Source organism: Ammospiza caudacuta, chromosome 3 (assembly GCF_027887145.1).
Source record: "Ammospiza caudacuta isolate bAmmCau1 chromosome 3, bAmmCau1.pri, whole genome shotgun sequence".
In the NCBI taxonomy this organism is placed as follows: domain Eukaryota; kingdom Metazoa; phylum Chordata; class Aves; order Passeriformes; family Passerellidae; genus Ammospiza; species Ammospiza caudacuta.
In genome coordinates this window covers 95254265-95273744 of record NC_080595.1, presented here as the reverse complement: position 1 = coordinate 95273744, position 19480 = coordinate 95254265, and the positions used below count along the sequence as shown (strand labels likewise).

General features: G+C 38.2%; 1 protein-coding gene across 2 annotated transcripts in view; it reads right to left on the bottom strand.

The window, feature by feature from the left end:
- The window catches only part of IBTK (inhibitor of Bruton tyrosine kinase), a 53531-nt gene that overhangs the window by 26899 nt on the left and 7152 nt on the right, over positions 1–19480 (bottom strand). For both annotated transcript variants that reach the window (XM_058800731.1, XM_058800732.1), the window contains exons 2-13: positions 18083–18750; positions 14663–14759; positions 14206–14330; positions 13263–13373; positions 11907–12077; positions 10699–10816; positions 8799–8979; positions 7313–7436; positions 4391–4568; positions 3513–3687; positions 2094–2687; positions 524–610 (exon numbers count right to left, since the gene is read on the bottom strand). In XM_058800731.1, coding sequence (XP_058656714.1) covers positions 524–610; positions 2094–2687; positions 3513–3687; positions 4391–4568; positions 7313–7436; positions 8799–8979; positions 10699–10816; positions 11907–12077; positions 13263–13373; positions 14206–14330; positions 14663–14759; positions 18083–18406 — 2285 coding nt within the window. In that variant the 5' untranslated portion in view covers positions 18407–18750. The remainder of the gene's footprint in view (positions 1–523; positions 611–2093; positions 2688–3512; positions 3688–4390; positions 4569–7312; positions 7437–8798; positions 8980–10698; positions 10817–11906; positions 12078–13262; positions 13374–14205; positions 14331–14662; positions 14760–18082; positions 18751–19480) is intronic.

The following is a 19480-nucleotide window of genomic DNA, read 5'->3' as shown; positions in this document are numbered from 1 at the left end:
ATGAAGCCCAATTCTGTGAAACCAGCTACTGTCATGCAATGTTGCTTTTCCTATATAGACAGACTATTCAGGACTTTGGGTATAAGTAACTCGATCACATCAATAAATTAAAAAAAAAATCACTTTGCTAAAAGCAATTTAGAAAGCATTTGCTTATTTCCAATCCATGTATTCTTATTGTTACAGAAAGCAGATTTACAAAAGTCAAATTGCTTTTGACTGGATTATCCATTACATTTCTCCTGGCATTAGCACTCAATGACACAGTTAATCCACAGAACACCTTAAGGAACAGTAAAAAGAAACAAGGATATATCACACGTAATCTATCCCCAGTTACTGATCTACAGATCAAGTCTATAAATATCTACAGAGAACTTCCAAACCTGAGTTACTCTGACAGAGACAATTGCACACCAGAAGTTAAAAGGCAGCTGGATCAACTTCAGCCCTTACTTAACATATAAAGAGATGACATAAGAGGAAGATAGTGGGGCAGGGAAAGTTGATTTCAAAAAATTACCATTTCTTCTGATTTAACTTTGGTTTGTTCCCATTCTTCTTGTTGACAACGTTAATTTTTCCATTTTCTAATCTGACTCCATCCAACCTGCAAATTATTACCATTGGTAATAGGCAACACAATTAGTATACAGTTCAAACCATTAAGAACAGTTTCACAAAGTAACAGTACTTCAGTGGGCTCATATTGTGAACATGAAAACGAATCATCATACAAAAATAGAAGCCAGTTGTTACTTTAAAGGTCTTCAAGGAAGATGCAAAATGTAACTGACATTCTTTCCTCACCTTAGATATGTATTTATTATCTGAGATGAAACCTATACTGTATAGTTAATGCCAAAGTTCAATACTACAGAGTCAAAAACCAGAAGGTTAAATACGTATCAGTACCAGCCAATAAACTGAGCAAAGACAGTGGCTGGGATTCAGCACAGGCTTTTTTAGCATCCTAATTCATAAAGGAGGTTTGTGAATGGGATGGTAAAGACTCAGGAGTGCTGCTGGGGGATTACAAAGTAATACACCTTTAAAGCAAAGTACTTTACCACAGAAACATTACTTAGGAACTCAGTTTTAGCAGCAGCCTCACATCTTGGCTGTGTATGCAAGAAGTTCAGTAAGAAAACTGAAAAAGTTCATATCCCTCTTTGGAAGAGACAAATGCAGGGGAAAAAAAAAAACCAAACCGATTAATGCAGTTCTACAGAGACATCTGATCATCCCTTGAAGAATTCAAAAAAAGACTGGATGTGGCACTTGCTGCCATGATCTAGTTGAACAGTTAGAACATCGACTGGACTTGATGATCTTATAGGTCTCTTCCAGTCTTGAACTTCTGTGATTCTGTGTGATTCTGATCTCAATTCCATTTGTTTCAGTATGTAACATAAAAATTACATCACTTGAGCAAGAATTTAAATTTGCTTTGTGGTGTTTTACACTAAACACATTTGCTGTCTTGTGAAAAAACTGCTAGACTACAGACCACAGTATAGAAATTATGCAGTTCAAAATTCAGTTAGATCAGCTGTCTCTAACATAACCAGTACTGATGTTTTACAACAGTCTTTCTGGAAAGCCAGATGATTTATCCCAGATATCAAATCTCACAGAGCTCATGTCTTAGAGGATACTGTCATGGTTTACCTCATCTGGCTAAAGACCACACAGTCCCTCATTCATTCACTCTGCCCTCACCACCCACCAGTGGGATGGGGGAGAAAACTGGGAAAAAAATAGTATAATTGTGGGTTGAGATAGGCAGTTTTAACAGGGCAGAAGAAGAATGGAACATTGTAGTAATGCTAACAGAATGAGCAGATACAAACCAAGTGATGCCCAAATAGTGATGCAATAGCTCACCACCCACCAACCTGAAACTCCTATATGTACTGGAAATAAGCCCAGTCAGTTCCTAAGCAGCATCCCCTCATCATCTACCCCTAGTTTCTATTCTAACATCAGTGTCTTAATTTTCACTATTGTCATAAAAACTGAAGTTAGATCAGCTTACATAATAAAACTACAGGGAGAGGTTGTCAAATAGAAATGCATTTCCTTTCACCTACCTTCCACTTAAATTGCTGAGCCCAAACTTCTTTGCTGCACTTTGCAACATTTTAATGAGGTTAGCTTCATCACCAGCTTTGCCTTTTTTAGATTTGCTCTTCTGTTTTTCATTTATAACTTGCACTTGATTATTTCTATAAATCTCAAATGCAGACTTTCCATTGACATTTTCATCAAAGCTCATTTTGCTGAGATTAGAAATTAAAGTATCTTGATATTCATCTGATTTTTCTTTATATGAGATTTTTGGCTTATAACCATGAGTCAAAAGATCACAAGTATCAGTGTATATGAACTGCAGAAGGTATGCAAACAGATCTGGATGGACCTTCTCAATTACATAGAGATCACATCCAACAGCATCCTCATCTTTACGGTAGATGTCTGGAGTGTCTAGCTGGCTGTCACTGGAAAGAAAGAGCTTCCTGAAGAAGTCGGAGCGTACGGCCAAGATGTATTTGTGCACGGGGTACGTTCTCGTGCCAATCTGAAAAGTCACATCATGGATGCTGTCCATTTCATCTGTTTCATCCAACAGTTTGCCAAAATCCATTCCAAAACTTGATAGTGACACACTTGGAATTTCATAGAGACTAAAATAAAATTAAATCCATAATCAAACACTATTTTAAACCTTCATCACTTTTTACATAGTATGTTTAATGACGAGAACAATGATGTTTTCATTTGGTTTCTTTGTTTCTTACATTGCTGCACTGCTCAACATTTTTTGTCCTGTTCTTTACAAGAATAACTAATAATATGGTATTTAGGCAATTAAACTACATAAAGAAGACTCGTCGAGCTTCAGTGTATTTATAGTATATAATATTTTGCCTTTATACTGTACCAGTGTTATCAGAACTATCTTATCTTCAGCTCACTTTTCCAATGTGAAAACACAGAAATGTGCTTGCTATACTTCATATTACAAACTAAAGCAATAAGGGAAAAAAGCTAATGTTCAGCTATTTATCACAAATGTTGGAAACTATTATGAGAGCATAAGAAACATGGCCCAGTATTCTATTTATTTATTTCACTTTATACATTTCTTTCCAACCAAACAAAAATTCACCTATCACTTTTACTTAAAATCTGATTATTGGTGATTACTGAAGGAGTAAATTTCTACAGTACTTAGAACTCAGAGTGTATTAGGAAATACATGGCAAATGCTTGCCTTAAGCACTTCAGATAAGACATCAATAATGTGTATTATTATGCAAATACATAAGCTTAGGCCTTTAGATAACTTCAACATAATAACTAACAAAGTACTATTCTCTAGCAGTATGGATAACTGTATTTACTGTGACTTCTGTATGAGCCAAAAAACTGTTTGGAAAAGAAATGTTCAATCACAATCACACACAAAAAAAAAGGAAAAATTACAGCTGTTGCTATCTTAAATATACCTGGTTTTAGGATCTGACTGTAATACAGCAAAATTGCAGCCACTAGGATCAGTGGCAATACTGACAGCTCGGTGGACAAAAGTCAGCTTCTGAAGTCGAATTCTTTCATACACACTGGTTGTGTCATGTTCACAAGCCACATCACATGAAGGATGCTGAAGGCTTGATACAGGTTCTGTTAAAAGAAAAAAAACCAGAAAGTGAATACACATCATAGAACAATCCTGCTCATTAAAATACAACTAATACAACAAAAAGGCAAGACTATGACGTTGCTATGTCCATTGATGGAGTAATTGAATAAGGCTAAACCACGCTGAATATTGCAGCTTGCTTATTTACAGAACATATAGGAGGAGAGCTGACAATTTCAGTTAAAATTTTGTCCTGTATGAGACAGATACATTCCTTGCAGAAAAACAAACCATAAGGACCTACTTTCAGTAATATGAGCCAAGCTAATAAGGTGGAAGTTGCTTCGGACCCTGAATTGTGCCCAGATAAGGGACTGGGAAACAGGTTTCACAGACTTAGCAGAGCAAGCAAGTATATGTTCCTTCCCTTGCTCAGTAACAATTCTCTTCAGACTCATCATCTAATATGTGACAAGATCATTACACTAGATCATTGTGCTACTACTATTCTCCAGAAGTATTTTTTTTCCCAGAAATCTCCACCTAAAGGTATACTGAAGGGTGCAAAGTCAATCTTAGTATTACTGAGGAAGGAGTCCAGTAGCAGTCAATGCTAAAAACTGTCAGTCACAGAGGAAAGAACAAACTTGCCACATAATAATACTATTAGAGATTGTAAAGATTCAATTAAACTTTTTTACTGATTTAAAAGTACTTAAAAACCACTAAGAAATCCTGGCTAACCTTTCTTTTCTGAGTTTTTTTTCCCTTCTTCTAGCCACTTCCCTGTGAAGGCTTCACCATCATGTGTCACAAACATGATTTCATTCCCATTCAAGGCAACATCAGACATGAAGACTTGCCGGCCATACACCCAACGACACTGCTTCATGGAGTTGTTAGATGACTTCCAGCAAAACACCTATAATATCAAATTTTTCAAGAAAGGGAAAATCTTCATGTCATTTAAAAGCAGTTACATATTACACATTACTTTTTAAACACAAGAACATATAAAAGGAGAAAGACATTAAAAATTTTAGGATAAAGTGTTACGAGCATCTATTAGAGAGAATCCACAAGTACAACAAGGAAAATCTATCATGCTATCAAGATCCATTTGCTCATGAAGAGCATCTGAAAACCTTCTCTAAATACTGAAATATCTTCACAGCAGTCAAGCATAGGACAAGTTTTACTGACATCTTGACAAGGAGAGTAAAAGGTGTCAAGTCAAGAAACAAGTTTTATCTAGTTCTTAATTTACAGATTTGTCCAGCTGGTTTGCTTGTAAATTAGACAAAATTCAAAGCTAGCACACTGGAAATTTAAATCATTTTCCTGTTAATTGCTTGACAAAAATCTCAAATTTCTCTGCATCAGTCTAGGTTTGAAATTAAGATCATGACCAACTTCAAAACCCTCAGGAATATGAAGCACTGCATGCACAGCAAGACCCCAAGAAGGTACACTGTACATGTCTGAAAGACAGCCCAAGCAAGATGAAGTCAGAATGTGGCATCAGCAGTGCTAAAGTCAGGCCTTCGTTTTCTACCACTGAAGGACCTGCACAGGTCTGTTAGCATCCACATAAGGAAGGGGCAGAAGAACTTGAGTAACCTATTTCACTTCCCCTGCCTTGAGCCCTAAGAATTAGAGAATGTTGAAATTGAAAGAGATTTCCGGAGGTTGTCTAGTCCAACCCTCTGCTCAAGCAGGACTACCCAGAGCCAGCTGCCCAGGAACACGTCCAGACAGCTTTTCAGTATTTCCAAGGATAGTGATTTCACAACCTTAATTGAGAACCTTTGGCAGTGCTGAACCACCCTCAGTGCTTCCTGATATTCAGATGGAGCCTGCCCTATTTCAGTTTGTGCCCACTGCCTCTGGTCCTGGATCTGGGCAGCACTGAAAACAGCCTGGCTCTATCTTCTTTACATCTTCTCTTCAAGTATGTATATACAAGATTCCCTTTATGACATTTATTTTCTAGGTTAAACAGTACTCCCTTCAAGAAAATGCAATCAAGCCAAACCAGGAAGCACTGATTCAGTAAACCCAAGTGTTAAGATGCCATCCCTCTCCTTATTCAATAATTTATAATGCCTGAAAGCACTGAAGATCCCAATACTTGTCAGTATTCAACACGGAAAGATATGAAATGCACATGGACATTCTTCCTCTGGTGCAGGAAGAACAAGTAATTCCTTACTGCTAAAGCTGTGTCCCAAAGATGCTGAAGGGGCACTACCAATACTACAGATGCTAGAGGCTACACCTCACATGATCAAATACTGAATTGAAAGTTTATCATCTCTGAGACAACTAATGACCTAATGAAAAGATAAGATCATTTCAAAACATTATTCAGCCAAATGCGAGGGAAGAAAAGGAAATGACCACATTGCTCCTTATTTTGATATACAAGCACCTTTTTCAACATTCTTTAAGAAGGCATTTCAGCAGGAAAAGCTTCTTTGTAAACACCACTAGATGGCAGTGAAGGTTGAGATCTCTCAGTGAGCAGATCGAAAAAAGGGATTTAGTAGGGTCCTGTAAAGCAGCACTTAAATAGTAAGGGAAAAAAAAATAGTGAATGGCGTGACATCAGACTGGTGACCTGTCATTTACTGGGGTTGCTCCACAGGGCTCCTCAGCCCTGTTCTCTTCAGTATCTTCATAAGTGACTTGGAGGCAGGACTGAGAGAGATACTGAGCAAGTTCACAGATGATACACAACTGGGAGGAGCTGCTGGCTCCCTCCAGGGCAGGGAGGCCCTGCAGAGACCTTGACAAATTAAAAGCTGGGCAACCACCAACCACATGAAGTTCAACAAGAGAATGCGCTGGATTCTGGACCTGGGATGGGCAACCCTGGATGTATGGACAGAGTGGGGAATGGGATACTGGAAAGCAGCACAGGGGAGCCCTGGTCAATGGCAAGTTAAACATGAGCCAGCAGTGCCCTGGCAGCCAGGAGGGCCAACCCTGTCCTGGGGGCATCAGGCCCAGCATCACCAGCTGGGCAAGGGAGGGGATTGTCCTGCTCTGCTCTGCACTGGGGCAGCCTCACCTCCAGTGCTGGGGGCAGTTCTGGGTGCTACAATGTAAGAAAGACATTAAACTATCAGAGAGTGTCCAAGGAGGGCAACAAAGATGGGGAAGGGCCTTGAGGGGAAGCTGTGTGAGGAGCAGCTGAGGGCACTGGGTCTGTTCAGCCTGGAGGAGACTGAGGGGAGACCTCACTGCAGTGACAGCTTCCTTGGCAGGGGAAGGGGAGGGGCAGGCACCGATCTCTGCTCTGTGGTGACAGTGACAGGACCGGAGGGAATGGCCTGACATTGTATCTTTACTGCAAAAAGATCCTTCACCCAGAGGATGGCTGGGCACTGGAAGAGGCTCCCCAGAGGAGAGGTCACAGCAACCATGACAGAGTCCAAGAAGCATTTGGACAATGCTCTCAGGCACCTGGTGTGACTCTTGGGGATGGCGCTGTTTAGGGCCAGGAGCTGGACCTGGCAATTCTTGTGGGTCCCTTTCAACTCAGCATATTCTATGATTCTGTGAAATTCCTTACTTTCTATGCATGACTTTGTCCTGTCTAACATTTAAAGTTTAATTAATCACTATGCAGCCTGCTATATAATTATAATTATAACAACTTACCCTTCCAGCTTCATCCAGTGCCAGAATGCAAGTCTTTTGACCCCCATTTTCTTTAAGATGCTGGGTATCTACTTTATACTCCAAATATCCTCCACTGACAAGAACTTTTTTAAGGTTCAGTTGTCTGAAAGAACACAAAAAGTAAATTAGTACCTCCCTACTGGGTACTTCATGTTGGTTCTATGACAGTTACCTTTTTATTTTACACAAGCAGTAAAAAAGTAAAGCTGAGGCAGTGACACTGAAAAATTACTTATGTTTAGTTTCATTCTACTGGTTCTGTTAACATAGTTGCTAATATTACAGCAGACTATAACTTTTCTTTTGTTTTTAAGTATATCAGATTGTATACTTGTAAGTTCTTCATAAAATTACAGATTTTGTGAACAATCTGTAATTCTTCACAAATGGAGAATTACATTTGTGAAGAATTGTAATGAGTGAAATTCATTACATGAATTACATTTCATGAATGTCACTCATTCTATGAGTGAAAATCAGTAGATTACGTAGCTTTGATTTCATCATTACAAAAATTTGTTCAGCTGTTTGTATTAAAACATCTATCCTGTCCCAGCAGGTCACTTCTCAAGGGTTTGCTAGGTCTTGGTTTTTAGCTGATCAAAACCATATTCATTATGTTTTTTCAGTTGCTTAGCATAAGAACACAGGACACAGCATTAAGGTTCTTCAAGTGTCAACACCTTCACTTACAGCTATGTAGAAATTAAGTATAAAGCAATCATTAAGCTGTAATATGTCAATAAATACTGTCAGAATTTGAAGCGAAGCTGAAAAACTAGGGGGGAGTTATGTGGGAAAATCAAATCTAAAAAAAATCTATTCTAATCTGCCATTGCAAACTAAGTAAAAGAGAACAGGATTAAATATTTTCCTAAATTCATGAGTCAAGAATCCAGCTTCTTCAACAGGTTTTACACCCTGGTTTTAGCATACGTACCAGAGGATTTCACAATGTCCTCCTTGCAACCTAAATTACTCCTTATAATGTACTATATCTACACATTAATTAGGAAATTCAGACCCCAAATCACTGATTCAAAATCATAACAACATAAATAAACAGAATTGCAGATCTTCAACATCTCTACCAAGACGCACTTAGACAAAATCAGAGTAACAGGGGAAGAAAAATACCAGTTTCAATGTCTTTAATTTTACGGCACATAATATTTCCTCCTAATGTGTTTCTTTAAATATCTTTGGTAAACAGTAAGTGGCACCTTAGCCTCTTGTCAAAAAAAAAAAAAAAAAAAAAAAAAAAAAAAAAAAAAAAAAAATGAAGAAACAAACAAAAATGATAGCCCTAGTTCATATGAAAGAACTACCAATGAAGAAATTACAGGGCACCACTGTATTTTCTGTACTTTATGCACAAAAATCTTGAAAATAGCTTGCAAGTATACAACTACAGTGAAATTTTCCCCTATTGTTCTTCATGACAAATTAGAAAAGTAACACATACTTGGAAGCTATCTTTTTGCACTGATAGTCTGCAAGTAAATAAATATCTCCTCTTTCAGAAACACATACTGTAGCGCCATCACTTGCAGAGACCAGGGACACAGAGATGTCTTTATGGTGTAGAGCAGAGACCTGGCGAGGTGCAGTTACACATTTTTCTCCATTAGGATCCAGCAGATAACCTAGAAAATACAACACACTCAAAAGATTATTTGTCATTCCACACATTGTGCATTTAAAGGATACTTTATGACACTACTTTGAAGAACCTTTAAAGTCCAGGAGATTTTTTAGGTAGTTGGATAACTTGTCTCTAAAATATTTAGGCAGATGAGACCCACCACACCTACTTGTTACTTCACTACAAACACCTGAAAACCAAGACTTGATACATAAAAATGAAGTAAGGCATATCCAACAGGGAAGCTATTCAATGTGGTGGTACTGCTTTGAGTCCAAAAAAAGAGTATTTATTTGATCATACAAAAATTCAAGATAGTAGAACTACCATAACACTGGCATAAACTACAGATTATTTTGCACACTGGAATACAAAAAAAATAAGCTTGTCTAAAAAATTACTGTAACTGCAGGTAAGCAAGAAGGCAGCAGTTACATGAAACAGAAAAGGTTGGAGCTGTAATGCAATATCTCTGAAAACAAACCAAACAGATCATTGCTGCTCTGTTGCAACAAGAAACCTAACATCAGGAATCTCATACATGGCATAATCCTGATTTTTGATTCTTGGCATCACAGAGCAGAGCACATATACCAAGAAACAAGCAGCAGAGCTGCCTCTACAGCTGGCAGCAACCCTGCCACAGGACAATGTAGGGCTATGCTCAAACATCTGATGGGGGCAAGGTTTACCACCACAGGTCTACCATGGTGCCCAGCTGACACAGATAATATCACTTAAGATTCAATTACTGTCTCTGTATGGTACTGCTCTGGGCCACATGCTAGCCAGAACAATCCCAAAAACATAAGCAACCATAAAAAAAGCTTATTTGATGGGTGCTTATAAAAAAAAAGGCAAAAAACCCCAAGAAGACACTCATTACTAAGGTATTTCTCAGACAAAGACAAGTTTTTTCACATACCTTTGACACCTTAACATAGAAATACAAAACTACCTGGAACCTGAGGCCAGAACTGATTAAGTAGCAGAGATAGCTAATAGTTTTGTTTGCCCATAGACCCAAAACTGCAAAAATGCAAATCCAAATCAATATAGCAATACTTGTTTATTAAAAAAGATAAAAGCAATTAAAATGCCCCATTCATACAAAAAATCAAGTTCACCAGTTGGTAATATATTTTTAAAAGGTTCTTTCTTGATTTCAGAATAAGAAAAAGTTAACTGAAGATTCTGGTAATGGTATTGCTGAAAAAATTCTAGATATAGGCAAGTATTTAAAAAGTTAGTATGGAAAAAGTTATCAGAAGCATGTTTACAGTGCTTCATGAAAGAAGGACATAGGCAGGAAAGCTCAAGGCTAATTTATAGTTTATTAAAGGCAGTGCCAGCCAGATTGCTGGAAGGAGACAAGCTTGCCTTGGAGTAATTTCCAACACAGCAACATTCCATTTCCTCAAAGTCTCCAGTGGCAGGACCACACAAGATACATGGAAGGTAAAAGTTAAAAAGAGTTCAAATGAGAGCTAAATTTGACAAGCTCCCGTCATCTCTAAATGTGAAAGTAATTGGTAGGAATGAAAAATATTCTTTGAAAGAAGTGTGAAAGGATGATGTCATCAGATTGGTTAAAAAAAACAAACAAGAGAGAGAGAAAAAAGCTTCATCCAGGCTTCTGTTCTCAGAAGCAGATGATAGGTTAAGCATGAACAACATCTTTCAATGGCTGGGTTTTACTGTCAGAATGCTTCTACCTTACCTAGTTGGCCGCCATTCAGCCCCATGGTATACACTGCTTCCTTAGTCCATAGCACAGTATGGAATCTGCCTGCAGCCACTCCAATCACCATTCTACCTTTCAGGTTTTTTGCCTGAACCTAAGCACAAATCCAAAGTACATCTTAATATTAAGTAGCAACAGGTGAATTTCACATGTACAAACTTCTGACAACATTTAACTCCTAAAGTCATTAAGAATGAAGCACTAATATCAATCCACATACAGTCTAATAAATCAGATTATTCCAGAAGTTTGTCAAGTGGGGTACTATTGCACTAATGAAAAAAAGAACAAAACTTTTTGTAATAGCTAATCAGAACTAGAATCAAGTCTCCTTAGGCTGTCTTCATATGTAAGATGTTGAACAAGACTGAACAGGACATGAATAGCACAGCCACAAAAGACTCAGGTGCTGCAAAATGTCAACTAGAAGTTTAAACTTGCAAGTCCTAATGGCCTAAACACTGCAGAACACTACATTACTAATTCCACACTTCACATTTAACTTAAGTTTTCCATTTTAAGATGATAAAATCATGGCAAATATTGTGGATATAGAGCTGTCATTACACTACTAAAGAACACACGGTACCCCAAAACACTATCCTGTTGCATTTTGGCCAATCATTCTTTTTGACACTAATAGTGCCATGTTGCTCTACTTCAGATGAAGTTAAAGCTTCTTTACTTACAAAAAAAAAATAGACATTAGGCATAGAAATATAGTTAAGCTGCTGATGCCCATACCCCCTCTTCCCTGTCACTACTCTTCCCAAAGCACCGACTCCAGTGCTTCCAGCAAAGGATGTAATGCTCCAACCCTGAGATCCATCATCCAGTGATCCAAAGGAGTTCAGACCATGATTCTCAAGTGATACATATCTATTCATACTTTAGCTACAGAACAATTTGGGGAAGGGCGAAGAAAAGGGTTTTGGCAGTTGTACCTTTTATCACACTACAAATTTTGGTCTTGTTCAGGTTACAAACTCAGACATTTATCAGAACACAGTTAAGATCTGAGATGTCTGATAACACAGAATCAAGATTTATCTGAACTCACATTAAACTTTGCTGTTCTGAAAAAGCTTAGTGGTTATTTTTATAATCTTCACATTTTACTTTCTTTTAAGAGAAACCAAAACAGCAACACCAAACATTTAAGCTTTGATTGATGTTATTTTTACCTGTCTTGGAACACTGCAATTAGAAGGAGGAGGAAGAATACCCAATTGATGGAAAGTATTCAAACCAAATGTGTAAACATATCCATCTTCTGTTAGAACAACAGTATGATCCTTAGCTGCAGCTATCTGGGAGCACTGATGACCAGTTAAGCCTTCAACAAGTCTTGGAACCTGAATCAGGAAAAAAAAATAGTTGATACAAAAGCATGTTGTTTTGTTATTAACCAGTGGCCATCCATGAAACTAAAGTTACACCAACAGAAAGTCATGACCAAATATTGAAATAAAGATAAAATGCATTTGAGCACACAACACACTCATTAACATAACAAGCACATCCAGTGCAGTAAGATTAACTACTTTCATTTGAAATGCTATCATGGAAATGTCCTTTTCTATGACGAGAGATGAATTTTAAACCACCTGCTCTGGAATTAGGTTGGAAACTACATCTTCAGGACAGCTGAACAAATATTAACTATCACGTGGTATTTTAAGTACCACAAACACTAAAGCTATCTCCCTCCAACACAGGATAATCCTGATGAAATTTCACAGAATAAGGAAGCAGTTCTGTATCTTTGAGTCTCGATGCACTCTAACATGACTTCTCCTTTATTCAACCATGTAACATCACAATTTTGAAAAGCAATTTGAAAAAAAATCCTAATTTAACAGAATTACTTTCTTTTAAAAAAAAGTAAGAAAATGTAAGCTCCAGTCTCCACTATAGCATTCAGCAATAGAATATCAACTTCCACCAGATACTCAATATTAGTAATTTTTAAAATTGACTATGCTGCAAGATAAATGCATCTACAAGGTAGGATAAGATGCTTAAGTCTAAGAATTGTATTGTTATCACATTTAGTGCTCTCAAATTTTAGTTTTGTGCATTGCAGCAATGTACTATTCAAATGAAAATGACTTTTCAATTAAGTTGCATAAGTCTAGTAAAAAACAACCCTACCAGCCCTCTTCCTGCCACTACAGCTTCCCAGCACTGTACTGCTGTTCCTCTGCCAAAAAGCCCAGACAAAAAACATTTGCTTCCTCTTATCTAGCATCAGCTGGCCTTTAAATCAACTCAGCCATAACACAAGTTTGACCACAGCATCTAGCTATCTGAAGTTAAACTATAATTAAATGCACACTTCTCTACTCTCTGCCACCTCACTATTAGCACTGGGAAAGCTTTTCTGTTACTTAGTGGGAAGCAAGGAGATTGGTTTGAAATGAATAGCAAAATCATTTTGAAAGTACACTGACAGAAACTCTAATTCCCTTTTTAGCCTTGCTGCTAGAAATAAAAGAAACATCATAGCAGACTACAAGGAGTAACACAAGACAGCATACCAAGCAGGTTTGCTCATCACCATGACCCAAGCGCCCTCCTTGTCCATGTCCACATGTATACACTTGGCCTTTGTGGGAAAGGAACACAGAGTGGAATTTGCAGAGTACCACCTGAAAAAAGAGGAAAAAATGGATGGGAAGAGGCAACATAGGACAGATTAATTTTTCTGGATAATCTGAAAACACCTGCCATAAGTACTTTGTGAAGAAGTTCTGCTTTAAACTATATTCATGAAAATACAAGTAGGATAGTGGTATTAAATCATAGGACACATAAAATACTTGCTTTAAACATATTATGTACTGCCTTAAGCTACTTGAAGAGATCAACAGTTTCAGTTTATTAAAATAAGATCAAGCATGGCCCCACAGGCTAACAGAAACTCGAAAGACTGAATTTTAAGGTCCACGGTGCTGCCTCAGAAATGCCAAAGAAAACATGTTAAGACTGCAGCACAGATTGTCTGCCCTGAATGTTTGCTCAAGTTGTACTTTAAACTTTCAAATATTCTCAAACTGAAGTCACAAGAAGTTATTAGAGACATGTGCTTAACAGCACATGCTGCTTTGAACACAAGATGAATTTTAATTCAACAAGTACCAAGCACATTTATTATTCCACTTCAGTTCAAAGTGTGACTGGAGTCACACAGGAAGTCAGCAGCTCAAAACAGTTACAGAAGTGTCATTAATTAATGACACACAAGCCATATATCCAAAGTAAATAACACAGAAACCCCTGTTCTCCCCAGAAAACAGAGAACCACAATTTCAGTGATGGTGAATGGGGGTGCAGGGAAGTAAGGAGGTGGGCAGAGAGGGGAAGGCACCAAGAACTGTTTTTCCATGGAAATCTTCAATGTTTGATAACTCCCCTTGGTCACTTTTTCCCCCTTGCACACCCCTCCCCAGGAGAAGTGCCTATGTAATACATGAGGAATACCTGTTTAATGTACACGCCATTCCGAGGAAAAAGGTCCACCAATTCAGGATGATGTCTACCCTGCTGACCACCATGGCCCAAAGTAAAATTTATATTGTTTCCCCAGGTGTAGACTTCTGTGGGATCTGTAATGAAAAAATCCTCTCTAGTAAATGTATCAGTATTGTGCACATTGACTTCAAAAAACAGCAATTGCTATTTCTATCTAAAAATTGAAGAGGAAATTTTTTTTTACCTAAAACTGAACTTTAAAAACATTTAGTATTATAAGAAGTAAAGTACCATGACAAAATATTCCAATAATATTGTACAGATGATCAACACTAGCATCAGGCATCTCACAATTTATGAAGTCACAATTAAAAACAGAAAACATTGTATAAACTAGCGCATTCATTAATACATTGTTGAAACAGATCTCATTGCAAAATACAAATTAGACTATTTTATTTCTTACCAGTTTTCTTGAACACCACATGGATAGGCCTATCTTTCATCACAAGATCCAGAGCTGATAAGCCTTCTTTATCCTGAACATACAGACTAACACCATGCTGAAAGAGGAGAGGAGAAGAACTGAAGTTAATTTTAACTGCATAGCTTAATGTAAACCAGGTAAACCTTTTAAGGAGCAAATCATATCTTTAATTGAAGTTTAATACTGATAAAAGAAAATTTTCAGATTCAAGTAAACTGTATGCAAATCTAAAACAAACCAAGAACATTGCAAATCTGTTCTGCCATGTATACATCTTGTTGATATATTAACATGGATTTTATTGTCTCAACACTGACTGTATAATAAACTGTAACCAGCAAAACACAAAGGAAACAGATGTGAAGATAAAGCACTGACATCTAGGAATGGCAAGTATTCACCAAAAATTAATTTACCAGCTTCAAAGGATGCATGAATGGCAAGTATTCACCAAAAATTAATTTACCAGCTTCAAAGGATGCATGTTCTTAAACTGGCATTCTACAGAATCAGTTTTGACAAGCTAGACAAGTGACAAAATAAAAAAAAAATACTATTACTTTGAAAACAAGCAAGGAACAGAGTTTCATGGTTGCTGAGAAAAGGCAAGAGGACACAAACAGCCAGGAAAGAGAGAATTAGAGAAGGTTCAGAGGCACAAAGCATGCACAGGTCATTCTTTCAGAACTTAGACACAGACAATCTCTGTAAATACCATTTTCTCAATAAAAAAGACTGCTGCTACAGCAGCATTGATTTTAGGAAGGAAGTCAAGTTCCATCAATCACCTCCCAAAAGGGGACTCCAGATGTCCTCAAACAGAATCCAATAGCCAACTCAGCTGTACCTGCATACCTTGTACCTGAGGTCATGACTAATATAAAGGATACCTTGGAAAACCTCACACTTAAGAGGCAAACACATGAAATACAACTTTTTCTGAAAAAAACATTCCCCAGAAGAACAACAGCACACATTCTCCAAATTATAAAGACAACCCTAGTGCAACAGGGCTGGGATTAATTCACCATATAATAGAAAAGACTGATCTATTTTTATGACCTAACAGATAGCTGGATATTCTCCATTTCTGGAAGTTGTTTAAAATGTTCACAAGCAGACAGAGGCTGTAGGGATATTCACATGGTTGGAATTTGTGAAAACAAACTCCAACTGCTGCATGGCAAATCTTGTAGTTAGATACAGCCTCAGAATAAGCCAAGAACACCTCCAGCCCACGGCAGAAGTCTGTCATCCACACTAGTTTAGGAATCCAGAGGCTCATTCTGGAGCTAGTACTGTTTAACATTTTGACTTATAACCTGGATGATAGGCTAGAGTGCTGCTCCCTCAGCAAAGGTGATGACAGGAGAGCAGGAGGAGTGGCTGATAAGTCAGAGGGTTATGCTGACATTCAAAGGGACTTTGACAAGCTAGAGCAACAGGAAGAGGAACCACATAAAGTTCAACAAAGGGAAATGCAAATCCTGGCCCTGGGGAAGAACAGCCCGGTGAACTGGTACAGCTGGAGGCTGAATGACTAGCAAGCACCTTAGTAGAAAAGGACTTAGGGACTCTTGCAGACCACCAGATGACCACAAGCCAGCAAGCTCAGAGTTAAGAATGCTGAAAGCATCCAGGGCTGCAGGCAGGAGTGTTGCCAGCAAGCATTACTCAGCACTGGAGTGCTGGGTTCAGGTCTGGACTCCCAGACAGATAAGGACACACAGGAGCAAGCTCAGCAAAAGACCATGAAGATAATGACGGGGGCATCTGACACTGAAAGAGAAGCTGAGAGAGCTGGCATGCTTAGCCTAGAGGAGGTTTGGGATGGGGGAGGGGGACAGCATGTCTTATCATACATAATAAATACCTAATTGGAGGTTAGAGGTAGGGATGACAATGATATCCAGTGACAGAAAAAGTGGCAATGGGCACAAACTAACATGTAAGAAATCCTGTTTAAATCTAAAACACACTTTTACTGCACTGATAGTAAAACATTGGAACAGAAATGTCTGATGCTCTGCTCAAAATCCAACCAGACCTAGCCCTGGTCTGCTCTAGCTGACCTTGCCTGAGCATGGGGGCTAGATTAGGCAATCTTAGATCTCCTTCTATCTCACCTATTTCATAATTCCATTCTATAATCAGTTTCTGTTGTTGCTATAATACCTTAAGAACACATCCTTTTCATAACACAGTACAGGAGACAGACTTCAGTCAAGGAACTGAGAGGAGAGAGCATCCTCCATGAACCGTTTTGTGCTGCTTCTTAGAAGAATATCAGCAGAGCTGGCTAGCAAAAAAATCTCATTCACTTATGTAACTCACAGAAAAGTAAAGACATTGGGGAAAGGCTGTACAGGCCTCCTGTAAGCAAATATCAAAGATACAGATATACACACATGCACTAGAGGACTGAAAACTTTTTCATATGTCACGTGCACAGTTTCCACTTTTCTAGAGAACAGAATCATACGTACAATGCTTATAAAAACACCTACGTTTTTCAAGTTGAATGAAAGCTTCCCCACTCTGTAAGGGGACAGCACATGAAATAAATATTTAACAGTTATCAGATCCTACCAGATCCACCATCTTTCTATTTAAAGTCTTGTAGGAAGCAGAGAGTTACATCTACAAATGGCTAGTCACTGTAATTTTAAAAGACTGCATTCAAAATGGAACATTCTCTGCCTTAAAAGGTTTCTTTTTAAAAACCACCGAACCACAAATACTTCATTTTTTTCACATGGTTAAAGAGACTCTGAACATCTCAAACAAACATCTCTTCTCTTTGCTGTACTTGCAAAAGGAGGAACAGAAGGAAGATTAATTAAAAATATATACAACTTGCTAATTGGATGGGAAGAAACAACAGTTGTAAGAAAGGAGTAAGGGGGACTGAGCAAAAGCCCTGGTTTAAAATACTAATGAAATGGAGAGTCACTTAATAGAATACTCCATATCTTTAATTGTTTATCTCTAAAATATAAGATTAATTTCTAATTATAGCTCCATTTAATTTTCCCTTATTTTTTATGTTCTCTAACATCAATTGATACAATTACCACAGGTCTATTTTCAGAGTATCTTTAGTCTGAGCACTCTCTGTTTGTAAGATCCTGAGCCTGATATCATCTACATAAACAAGCCTTCAAGGAAGTCCACAATTAATCAGGGATCCTTTCTCAGTGCTGATTTCTGCATGGGCAAAGGCAGACATCTGTGTTAACAGAGACAACCTTCAAGTAAATCAATGCACTGCAATCTGAGCACAGTATTAAGACAAGCCTCAGGAGGCTTCCAGTCAAGTTTAAAAATACACTTTTACAAATGCAATAAAACTCTAAACATGGTAGGTGCCAAGGTAAATTACAGCTGCAAATCACTCACCTTCAGTAATGACAAAACACAATCAATGTATCCATAAAATATGCTTCTGTGCAAAGCTGTCCATCCAGACTCCTTGTCTTTTGCCAAGAGATCCACTCCTTTGGTCTCAGCCAACCAGTCCAGCACACCTTTTTTGCCACAGGACGAAGCGAGATGTATAACATTTCTACCAAAGGCATCTTTGATAGTTGCAGCATTGTAGCAGTAAGAAGAGAGAAAGGCCTTGATCTGGCCTTCACTTCCTCTGGTAACTACAGAAATAACATCCAGAGCATGCTGTAGAGATCGACACTTTGAAGTGCACTCTGGCATGTAAGAATTCATCTTCAGTGCTAAAGCTGCTCTTCTCCTTAAGGGGAACAACCCTTAAGTGTATCAAGGCACTCCAATTCAGTACACAACACAGTGCCTTAGAAAAATTGTAATTCCAAGGATGTAAATCCAAGCTTATTGAGCTGCCATTAGAAATCTTTGCACTGTTATGTTTGGCACTTGATCCAAATAAATATTTATAAATATATATTTTTAGAAGTCTTATTTCACCATCTTATATAACAAATAATCTTGTCCGTAGAAAATTCCAAAAGTGAACTACCTCTAGCGTGCAGAGGGGGATTCCCCCTCCACACTACCTTATTCTTCTAAAACTCCATAATTGCAAGGGAGACCTGAAAGAGAGCAAACCAGAACAGATTAGTAAACAAAAGCCTTTTACCCCTGCAACTGTACTGATTTAACTGCATATCAAACTAGCAAGTACAGGACAAGACAATGTGACAAGGGCTGACTGACCTGCCCCATGCCATCCGAGCTTATACTCGGACATCCAATCAGATTAAAAAAGCATTACTCCCTTCCCCACCCCAGCCTCCAAAGGCACCTCCTACCTTTCTTTAACATAAATTGTTTAGGCCACAAAGTAAACTAGATCCAAAAAAGTTTGCTGTCCCACCCTGAGAATCCTCATGATCCTGACTGTTTAGTGTCAAATTGTATCATTACTTTGTCATCAGAAACTAAGAACTGAACTAAAAGACTGGGGGGGGTGGAAGCCATCCACCAGAAAATCCCCTCAGCTGCTGAGTACACCATTGCTAACAGAGGCATTGTTAGTAACGTGGCAGAAGGAAGACCACCAAACTTCACAACCACTGCAATAAAAGGCTTGTGTCCCACTTTCTCTTCCCTGGCCCCAACATCTTTCCATGTCCCTGGCAATTCTAATCTGCAGAATCAATAGGAAGGCTCCTCTCCACCACTCCCAGAGCTGCTCACAAAGGTGGGATGGAGGATGGCACCAAAGCAAATAAAAGCAGCTTGTACAAGAGACATGAACTCAGGCTGTTAGCACTCATGCAGGGCTAAGGTCTAAAGCTCCTGAAACAGGCAAGAAGAAAA